The 11436-nt window shown below is 39.7% G+C and overlaps 2 protein-coding genes across 3 annotated transcripts; one reads left to right on the top strand and one right to left on the bottom strand.

The window, feature by feature from the left end:
• The first annotated feature begins 252 nt into the window (after positions 1-252).
• On the top strand, positions 253-9068 carry LOC137611755 (ras-related protein Rab-3A-like). Of its 2 annotated transcripts, XM_068339839.1 has the most exons (6): positions 257-387; positions 1750-1777; positions 1928-2152; positions 4175-4293; positions 5024-5148; positions 6324-9068. In XM_068339839.1, exons 3-6 carry the CDS (start codon positions 1928-1930, stop codon positions 6512-6514), a joined length of 660 nt encoding a protein of 219 aa, XP_068195940.1. In that variant the 5' UTR covers positions 257-387; positions 1750-1777; the 3' UTR covers positions 6515-9068. The 2 variants fall into 2 exon arrangements, with proteins under 2 accessions (XP_068195941.1, XP_068195940.1); XM_068339840.1 differs by lacking the exon at positions 1750-1777 and having other exon boundaries at positions 253-387.
• LOC137611754 (transcription factor JunD-like) lies at positions 8898-10830 on the bottom strand. The gene has a single exon (XM_068339838.1). It carries the CDS (start codon positions 10570-10572, stop codon positions 9631-9633), a length of 942 nt encoding a protein of 313 aa, XP_068195939.1. The 5' UTR covers positions 10573-10830; the 3' UTR covers positions 8898-9630.
• Between the last annotated feature and the right edge of the window lie 606 nt (positions 10831-11436).

The raw sequence follows: 11436 nt of genomic DNA on the forward strand, positions 1-11436 counted from the left end.
CAGGCTTCTCCAGCTTCGACAATCCAAACTCTGCTGTTTAACTGTGGGTGTGTTAGCCCTGTTCAACTAGATCTCCATGCCTTGCCAATAAAGGAAAGATCTTTTCAGTATTTTGTCTTTGTTTTCATATGGAAACTAAACAATACAGCACGAACAGAAAGTAGGAAAGAATAACCATTCAAACATTCAATAACAAGCGCTCTAGTCTGTTCACTACCGGAAAGAGCGCGTCCCGTTCTCTGATTGGTGTATCATCCTGCCAATCAAACTGTGTTTAAACCTCTTCTTCCGGTGCTGTCATTCAAGGCGCAAGTGATACCGCAGGTGCATAGCCGGGGACTGGGCTAATCGCTGCAGCGAAGCCAGGGATAAAGCACACGGTTTAAGGTAAACCCTACTCTTTTTCGTCATCAGAAAGCCGTGTAAAATTTTAGTTTCCATATAGATTATTTGTAGCTTGTCTTATACTTGCTTAAAAGTAAGAAATTAGGCGTTAAAAACCAACAGTAACCTTCATTTGACATATCTGGGATGCTTAGCTAGCTGCAGCTGCCACTTTAAACTACTGGTACATGTCTGTTGTGCTAACATCAGAGGTATCGGTATTAGCCCGATTGTATACTTTTCGAGGGCTAAAAACAACATTTATTTTGTATTAGTTTTTGTAAATATCAGCGAATGATTTTATGATGTTATACAATGCGTAACAAAACGTCTTGAATAGTATTTTCTCAGTTTTACTTCAGGCAGTGAACGCTACCGTTACATTACATCTTGACTAGTAAGCTAACGCCAGATAAGCTCCACTGTGGTGATGGGATGTGGGTTAACTTTAGGCCGATTAAGCATGGCGTGTTCAAAATGAATCCTAAGCGTTGCGTTGGTTAGATTTCTGTTTACTTCTAAATAGATTCAGTCTAGTGATATGGTAATTCATAATCTGCTTGCTTGTGGCGCTCCATGGTGGTTCCGTGTCATAAAGGTTAGTGTCTTTAGAATGTCCTTAGCTTGGTAATTTCTAATACCCCGGTCCTCTTTTTGAGACGAAGCTGTACATTCCTTGTAGTGCAGTTTCCTTTGACATGAAGTGAAAACACTCCAGGTTGTGTGCTCGAAATGGTGGCTGTATTGACTCAGTCTGCTGGAGAAGCGGCTGCATCATTTCATCAGCTGATAAAGAGTTCTGTTTTTTTAGGTTCGAAATGTAACCTGATCCCAGTCAGGGACTGATACTGCATTTATTTTGCCCCATGGCACCCCGAAAATAATTTATTCTGGCATCTGAAAACAAATGAGAATGACTAGTCACATCTTAGATTATGTGCATGTTTTCCTACACATAATAAAGTCATAAGGATTTGTCTGATGTGTTTTGCTTATACCTCATACACAGGATCAGTTCAGTAAATTTAGATATGTGACAAAAATCCCGTATCATGTGCTTTTTGTCTTAGCAAAGATAGATCTCTGCTTCAGGGGTGTTGACATTGCAGAATAACTCTAGGATGCTCCAAACCAGTCTCATAGCCTCAGGGGATGCCTCGTGCTAAATGCTTTTTCTAACCATATTTTTGAAATGTAAGAATTCAGCTAGGAACTGTTAATGTTGAGTATTGTGGATGACATGATATACAGTACACCTGTGCAATATAAAATAACTAAAAACGAGCAGTATGATTGTGGTTTTAGTTTTATCCAGCTGTCCAAGGGAATTTGTTTCAATGTGATTTTTTTTTGTGTTGGTATCAGGTTTAAGGCTGTCATTGAGTGATATCAAGTAAGTTAATCAGACTATCATTAATTGTAAAATATTTTAGACTGTAAATTTAAAAAAACAAACATGAAAAACCTTCTTTACTGAGGAATGTTCCTTAGATAAAATTCCTTGTTGTGACTGATTTCCTGTTTCATCTCAATCTTTGCATAGATGGCGTCTGCAAATGCTACATATGGACAGAAGGAGTCCTCGGACCAGAATTTTGATTACATGTTTAAGATCCTTATAATTGGTAACAGCAGCGTAGGAAAGACTTCCTTCCTTTTCCGATATGCAGACGACTCCTTCACACCAGCCTTTGTCAGCACAGTGGGCATTGACTTCAAGGTGAAGACCATCTATAGAAACGACAAGAGGATAAAACTTCAGATCTGGGTGAGGAAGTGAATGAATTTATATGTGTGAATGACCTAAAGTTTTCATCGGGAGATTGTCTAATGATTCTCAAAATCAACCTGAGAGGTAGGGGATTGTGACAAAAAGGAACGTTTGAAAAGAAGGCCTGTTGAAGGCATCATTGTCACTCCAAAATTGTTTTTCATTTTACCCTTATGTTTTGTGAATAGAATAATCACATTGTTTTCCTTTCTGCTGTGTATTGTAGGCAATACCACTGAAAAAGAAAGACATAAAAATAGACATCTCGACCTGTTACAATTTACACTTATTTATTTTGGTCCCCTGATGTTGGGATGGTGTGTATCGTGAGAATAAGAAAAAATGCAGTATTTGCAGATCCCTTTTATACTATCTTCAATGGAACAGACTACTAAGACATATAAAGACATAATTTGACTAATTGGATTTTAAAATGAATCATATTATGGATTTATTTGTTTACAAGGTATTGTTTCCCCCAGCAGCTGTTTCTGTGATGTTTATAATTAGTATTATTAGTAATGGTATTTACAAATATGTCATGCACTTTCTCTAGAATTATTCTTTCATAGTTTCACATATTTCCTGTGCCATTGCGTCAATTCTTTTTCAATTGTTCACAACCTATATTATTTAAGTAATGTTTGTATCATTGAAATGTAGGAAAAGAATGTTCCAATTTACCACAATCCACTAAGAATTTGAAGTCTCTCTTCCGGAAAAGCGGAGGTGAGACTTTAAATTCTTAAATGATATACTGTATAATGATAATACTTTTTATCATTATAAAGATTTTCAGTTTATAATGATAAAAAGTATTTAAAGGTACCAAGACTCAAGACTTATTTATTTGTCACATACATAATTGTACTAGTACAGCAGCAGTGAAATGCAAAATACGACAAACCCAGTACTGTACATAAGATCCCACACAATGGTGTACGATCAGGATGTCACTGTACAGACATGGGTATAAAGGTAGTAGAGCAGAGGACCCAGTATGCATCTTTGATCGGCACCAGTGTTGAGTATGTACCAGTGTCTCATATCCTTGGACGAGTAACAACCAGATAGCTTTTGACATTTTTGCACAAATAATGCCATAGACAAGTGATCAGTTTCTGTTTTTCCATGGTGATGCAGGGGTTAGCTCCGTCACCGCACAACAAGAATGTTCCGGGTTTGAGACTTTTCTGTGTGGAGTTTTTATGTTCTAACCCTGTCTGCATGGGTTCTCCGGCTGCGTGTCACCTCCCCCATGCAAAAAAGCAATTTTGGTGAATTGATCGGTTCTATATTCTCCATAGGTGTGAGTACATGAGTGGTTGTCTTTCACGTGGATCTTCTATGAACCAGTGACCCATTCAGAGCATCCCCCGCCTCTCATGCATCGTCAGCTGGGATAGGCTCCAGCAACACCTAAAAGCTGTAGATGTGCCCATTATGGTCATCTCATCTGGAGGAAAATGGGTGGAAGGATCAGTAATTGTTTCAGCTCTATGGGATTTAGATTTCAAACATCTGGAAAAAGAAAATTGAACTGATCTGTCCACACTACCTGCAGACTTTCTTTTAGAATGTTTTTCATGTGGCCCCGTTGCATCTGTGACTAAAGTGTTCTCTTATCATGTATCTGTAATGATCACCAGCTGTTGGAATCCCAGAAACACTTCATCTCTGTGTAACAGCAATACCCTTGAAGTGTAGTTAATGTGAGGCATAAAGCCTGACCTTGGGGCAATTTGCTTAATACAAGTTATACCAAAGGAATTAAAAAAGTCTCTTGAGAGACTGGCTGAATGTTAAACCTCAGCAATCATAATTATTTGCGTAAATTCTTTGCAGGTGTAGGTGATAGTTGTCTGCACAAAAGGACAAAGAAGTGTTTAGCGCTGTGTCGTCTCCTAAGCTTATTGAATCTGAACGAATTGAACTGAATCATCGATGGAGGGAAACTTTAGTATGGAGGGGTTTTTGTATGTTCAGTTAAAACAATTGTGTTCATGTGTATTTGTGTAGGACACTGCTGGCCAGGAACGCTACAGGACGATCACCACAGCATACTACAGGGGAGCCATGGGTTTCATCCTCATGTATGACATCACCAACGAGGACTCCTTCAATGCTGTTCAAGACTGGTGAGGAATTTGAAGTCATAGTAGGAAGGTTGCAACTTTTAAAGAATTTTCTTTTAATTTAATTTACTTCATTTACTACTCTCTTGTTGATGGCGGCCACATTGGAACTAACCGGCTGAATTTCATTAATAGGCAGTGTTCTGGATGACACACATTGCTGAGTGGGCAAACAAACTTATTCAAGAGAATCACACAGTTTTCAAATAAGTCCTTCGTTTATTCCATTGATCTACCTCTTGCTTTCAAAGGCAATGACAAGTGAAAGTTCAGTCTGTTTAAACTGTGCTCTTGCTTTGTCAGAATTCTTAATCTTTCTTGTTTGCACAAGAACTGGAAGTAATGTAGGTCCGGCTTGAATTGGAGTTCTACCAAGATGTATTAGTGTTTACTTACATCAGATATCTTACAATTCAACTATCTTCTTTGTTTTCCTATCCAAATATGTGATTTAGATAATTATTTCAAACTTGCTTGATACTTATCCAGTCACTTGTGTGCATGTTGTCACTTACTCTTGTGAAACTATTTGCCGTTTTCTCCGGTCAATATTGGGTTATGATTTGAAACGTAATTTTAGCCAATGTGAAAGATGGTTGTAAAGGAAATTGCATTTATTTTGACGTCACCAAAATGCATATCAAACTCATGCCACCTTGATGTACTGCAAATAAAAGATTATGATAATAATCTGTCGGTGTTGCTGACTGCCCTGTCCTTTATCTGGTGACAGGTCAACCCAGATTAAGACATATTCATGGGACAATGCCCAGGTCCTCTTGGTGGGGAACAAGTGTGATATGGAGGATGAACGGGTGGTGGCGTCAGAGAGAGGGCGGCAGCTGTCTGATCAGTTGGGTGAGTCTGCTGGTGAAAGCCACACATTGCGTGTCTGCTGTTGCTCTTCATCTCCTGGGTGCTTTAGTAAAAATGAAAGGCAGTCCAGATCCATGAAGTGAGTCTAGTGCAGGGGTGTCAAACTCATTTTCACTGAGGGCCACATCAGCATCATGGCTGTCCTTAAAGGGCCATATGTAACTTATAAATGTAAATAAATGTAACTTAATGTAGTATAAAATAAATGTAACTCCTCCTTAATGTTAAATAATTTTGAATTTATTACTTATGCAAATTACAAACATTATACTTGCACAGAAAAAACAGTTTGCTTGTTGTTCTGTTATAAATCTATTTAATTTGTCAGGTTATGAAACTCACAGAACTCCATCACGGATCAAAGTATCCAAGTGAATAAAGAAAAATAACATCACACGTTAGGACGTTAACTTTGTTCAAAATATTTTTGTCAGAGTTAAAATTAGCTTGATTACTGCATTGTGGGAAATGTAGTTTTGGTTAAAGCAAACATTTGACTTAATTATTTTTTAGACATTCTGACTTTTGCTCTCGCGGGCCACATAAAATGATGTGGTGGGCCACATTTGGCCCCTGGGCCTTGAGTTTGACACATGTGGTCTAGTGGTATATAAACCATTTATCAGACTAGTCAGTCAGCGTCAGGATGTCTCGTGTTTGGAAGCATCGTAATTAGGATTTTAGCTTTCACATTATATTTTTTCACCATCTGTGCTGTAGAGTAAAGGGAGCCATGTGATCGAGCACTCTTTACACAGTGATCTCACAACAGCATCACAATGAAAACCCTTCTCTCGAGCGCCGAGGTTCGTTCATACTGAACAAACCTCACAGCAGTACAGTATGTGATTTTAGTTTTTCAGGCAAAAGAGACAAATACTTGTCTGATGTGTGCAGCCAGCAGCTTGTTGTAAATAACAACAACAAGGTAGAAACAATTCTCTGTCTTGGGGCCTTTTTTCAGATTAGTTTGGCAAAATTTTGATTCATTTAGAAATACTAGCACATATCTAATATCCAGAGTAAAAATGAATGAGGTTTGAATTCCTTTGGGATTGTAAATCAGTTTCCTACTTTGAGATTAAATGAATTGGCTTCATCATGAAACAATGAACGAAGCCGCATCATCCCTCTGCCTCTGTCGCCCCTACTTTCAGGTTTTGAGTACTTTGAGGCAAGCGCGAAGGATAACATCAATGTGAAGCAGACGTTCGAGCGTCTGGTGGACATCATCTGCGAGAGGATGGCGGAGACTCTGGACAACAACGACCCAGCTGTCACCGGAGCCAAGCAGGGGCCACAACTCACCGAGCAGCCTCATAGGTCCCATCAGGATTGTGCTTGTTAAGCGTATCTCACCACAAACATGTGCTGTCTCATGTTTGTGTGTTGGTTTATTTCTCTTGTACACACCCACACACATGATACATAGAGACACACAGCTCTACATTCTCTGCCCTTCACATGGCCCACGCTGGTCTTAAACCGGCCGCCCCCCCGGCGCCAAACATTCAACGGAGAAACAACCTCACAGACACGCACACACGCACACCACGTTAGACAGGCCAGTCAAAATTAAGGATCCATTATTCCAATTGGATTTTATCCTGGAAGACTGTGAAGGACGATCATTGTGATCCTCTAGCCTTGGCTTCTCAGTCAGTACTTTTTCATTTGACCTCATGGAAACAAGTCTGTCCTTTCACTTTCAATCCCAATGAAAATATGTTTGTTCATGTGGATAGAGTTGGTGTTTTTAATGTTTTGAGTTGGTTTGAATGACTGTGAAGAATCACAGGTCTTTTCCAGTGTTGTATTTAAGTTCCAACAGATAGTATGGACCAAATACATGTTTCAAAAAGAGTTTTGGGGTTGTTTTTTTTTAGTGATAAAGAGCATCCAAAGTCATGCATCTCAGTTTGTGACATAATTATTCTCAGATATGCTAGTGCCTTTAAGTGAATTCCACTTAAAGACATTTGATAAATGCCTGTCAGTACTTTGATGTAGTGAAAGGTCAAATTATGACCCTGAACCTCGTTATTCTTCTTTTTTACTTTTTAGTTTTATTTTTACTAATTTATATTTTTACAAACAACACAAATGTCCAATATAAGATATCTTTCACCACGTAGTCTAAAAATATTGAAATAATATATAAAAGTCAATGGATATGTATTTATATATTACAATATATATTGAATACAGAAAATAATGATTTGGACTATTGGATTTATAGCTGTGCTTTCGTGAGAAATACGTGTTTGTTAATAATTTGGGTCAACTGGATGTTATGCTTTTGTTTTCTGTATGAGCTGCTGACTAAATTTAAACCCATCTGTCCTACAGTTTCGGAGCTTTGAGGTAACAAAGCCAAAAGGTCTCACATGTGGCCCCTTCTCACTGTATTATCTTTCATTCACTCCAGCATGTTACATACAGTCATCAGAGAGGCATGCAATTCAGTGTGAGCCAGGGCATACTTGCTGTGTCAGTCATCTTCCAAATAATCTCATATCATGGCAGCGTGATAATCTCATCTGTATTTTTGGGATGAAGGTGGTGTTTTGTTTTTAAGCATGTTAAATGTTGATTTGTGACTTTTCTTCCTCTGATGCTAAGGTTAGGGACAGTACGAAACCTGCTGAATGTCATGCATTCAACAGAGACAGAAATACCATTAATAGCTAAATTATTTAAAGATATGTTATTTATTCTGTATTATAAATGTATTTATTTTTCAGATAGTATTTTTCCTAGTTTACGCAATGCAATCTGCACTCAACATTTTTAGATGTGGATATTTTCAATCACTTATACTGTGTACTTGTGTTTACAGTAAATGCAAAATTTTAAGAATGTTCCTCTAGAGGAAAGTGAAACATTCCATTTAAGAAACTCTTGTTTCCAAGCAGCCTTTTTGACGAGTTTGTTAGTCTTTTGATATGACATATGTAACTTTTAAGACTTGGTTGTGTAAAAGCAGACTGTTTTCACAGAGCAATAGCAGTTCTTTCTCTGCACACCCAAATAGCCGCAGCATGCAACCTGGCTGAATGTTGGTAACACATATGCCACAATTGTGTGGTTGTGTAGAGGGTGTCGTAATAACTTTCCAAAGAGGTCTTGATGATATTCATAGACTCTAATAGAATGCTTGTTCTTGTTCACATTTGTTTGAAAAAATTGTTTTCTGACTGCAGCTTCAAAAAGCAAATGGTTTTGGAAGGCTGAGAAGTACTTCAATCAAGTACCGATTGTAATTTTATTGGAAACTTTTGAATTTGCTGATTTTTATTACTTTTATTATGTTTTGCTGCAGCTGTAAACTTCGCGGTGACGTATGAACATGCATCTATCCTGTTCACCTCTACTCCTCCTCATCTTCCCACCCCATCATTAACATTTGTATATATATATATGTCTGCTCATCGGATATTAGTTGTGTGAATTGTGCTGTAATGCAAGATTTGCAAATAACAGGACCCAATAAACACTGAAAAAAATGTTTGTCTCAATAATTATTTCCAAAAAATCAGTGGTTTGCCTCAAGCATGTTTGTGTTTGTGTCCAGCAGAGGGCGTAACACTGAAATACTGTCTTATTTTCTGCCTGCAGGAGTTATTTGACCATCTATGGTTTGGTTCAGCTTCTCTACTAAACTGAATGCTGCTAACATTTCTATCATGTAATGAACACAAGCCAAGAAAGCAGAGCTTATAGAGACAGAACAATGAGCAGTTAGTGTATTTAATAAATGGCAGGTACAGACTCAGGTCTGGATACATTGAGTTTGTGGGCACTTACACATAGTGTCATGGAAGTGGCGACAGAAGAACTCGACAGCAGCCACAACAATGAAAGATACACAGAAACAAAACATGCAGCGTTCATTTTTGCCATATATATGACATAATAGACACAAAACAGTATGTAAAATAAGAAATGGTTCAGTAAATAAAAATATAACTTGTCTTTAAGTGCTTGTAAACAAGTAAGGCTTTGTAATACACAACGGATGACAGCACTTGGTGACACCCTGGTGTTTGGTTTGCACTCTTATTGAGATTGTCCAGCTTACACACACAGGTAAATGCTACCCTTCACATGATAGCATTTTGCTACATGGCTTTTCCAAAAACAAATGAGATTAAAGTAAGTCTGTTTGCTGCACAACACTGTCAGATTTTCAATAAGTAAAGGTCACAATCCTCACTTGCTGCTGGTTAACCTGTCTCTCCAGCTCTTCTCAGGCCAACCCATCCTTATAATATAGTGCAAGGCAGATGTGAGTTTGGTTTCTCGGTTACAGGTTTTATCTGAAATGTGCATTTACAATGGCCTCATATCAACTCTGTAATAAGATATTAAGGTTACAAAACGTTTCTCATGACACAGCCCCAAATCCTCTCAGTACCTTCCGAGCTTTTATAGAGCATCCATAAAGAGCACCATCACTGGAATTTAGTAAGCCTGAACCTGATTAGGCAAAAGCTGACATCCACTGCTGACGTGGTTCATCACCTTCTGCTTCAGCTGGGCCACTTGCTCCCTGAGAACACTGGCCGTGGATGCCAGCTCTGTATTCTGTGTTTTCAGACTCTTGACCTTGTCCTCCAGCCGAGATATCCTCTCCAGTTTCCTTTTGCGGCATTTGGACGCGGCTATCCTGTTACGCAGCTTCTTTCTCTCCGCCTTGATGCGCTCCTGGTTGTCCATGTCAATCGGGGACAGAGGAGGGCTGTCTCCGAAGCTCTGCATGTCTGGAACAGTCTGGGGCTCGTCCTTTATCAGCCCGGTTGAGTGCAGTCGGGACAAAGCCGCCGCTGTGGCCGCCTGGTGTTGCGCGTTGGCCAGATGAGACGGAGGCGGCGGGAATGGAATGGTGTCCGTGGAGTAGTTGATGGTGGTGCCTCCGAGCGGACTGGACGCATACCCGTTCAAAGTCGTGTAAACAGGCAGGTCTGACGTCTGGAGCGCGGCGGATCCGACTACGTTGGATGATCCGAGGAGCTCCAGTCTGTCCACCGAGACGCACCCCGCTTCGTTCAGCTGGTTCTGTTTGTGGAGGTCTTCCAGCGCCTTAACGAATCCTTCCGCGAACTCCTGCTCGTCACTGGCTGATTTCGGATAGAGGAACTGGGAAGTCGGGTTGGTGGTGGTGGTGGCGACCAGACCGTTTGACTGGATAATGAGACGCTCCAAGTCTGGAGAGGTTAGTTTCATGAGTCCCAGCTCTGGGGAGTTGAGAAGTCCGTCAGTGTCTCGCAGCGAGTTGGATTTGAGCTCGGAGTTCTGGTTGTCCAGGTTCAGATTAATTTCCTTCTTCATCATCGTGTTCGGGAAATAAATGCTGGTGACTTTCGGAGTATTAACCACGGTACCAGCGTAAATCGTTGTTTCCATTCTACACCCTCACATGAGGGAGTGTGGAACGGTTTTCATTAAAGATTGTTAAACGTTCACATCCAAGCATGAGGAAATCAACTGCTCCTAAATGTCTATTCTATTCTATTCTATTCTATTCTATTCTATTCTATTCCCCATTCGCGCAGCAGTCACTCAAGCGACCACTTGCGTTCTTGCGCCTGAGGGGCTCGGAGTCCGTTCCTGCGCGCAGATGATATTGTCTTTTCCTGATGGCACGTCTGCTATGCGCAGCGCCAGACCTTCCTCGCTTTCTAGCCCTAAAAATTCCATTATGTCACTCCAGAGCACGGAGATTGGCCCAAAATGACGTTGATATCCGGTTTAATTTGAATAAGGGGCCGAGCCGGTCTTTGTAGCCATGGAAACTTTAAGTAAACTACAAACAGTGCAATGCATTGTGGTTTGATGTCATAGCATAAAAAAGCTCAGGTCTCCAGAAGAGAGCAGAGACTGGGCGGGGAAGGTGTAAGAGGCGAAGGCCAAGGAACAGAAAATATTCCCTTAACGCAAGCTGTTTGAAAAGAAGTAAATAACAGGCAGCTCTATGTCACGTAGGATTTGATTCTCTATTACAGGAACATACAAGTTATACTGTAATTATGCACTATTGCCTTAGTAAAGCAAGTAGGATAGAATAGAATTGGATAGAATAGAATACCACTCAACCAACCAAAGATAATGACTCTTTTTCTGTTGTTCATGTATTAGTGGCCACATTCAAGCCTCACACAAAACCAAGCAAGAGAAAAATGAAAGTCAATGTTACTCCTTTCCAAATGTCCTGCCCTTAGGATAAGATTCAAAATAGACTATTATCCATTATAAAAGAGTACGATAGAA

This window comes from Antennarius striatus, chromosome 18 (genome assembly GCF_040054535.1).
Source record: "Antennarius striatus isolate MH-2024 chromosome 18, ASM4005453v1, whole genome shotgun sequence".
Classification (NCBI taxonomy): Eukaryota; Metazoa; Chordata; class Actinopteri; order Lophiiformes; family Antennariidae; genus Antennarius; species Antennarius striatus.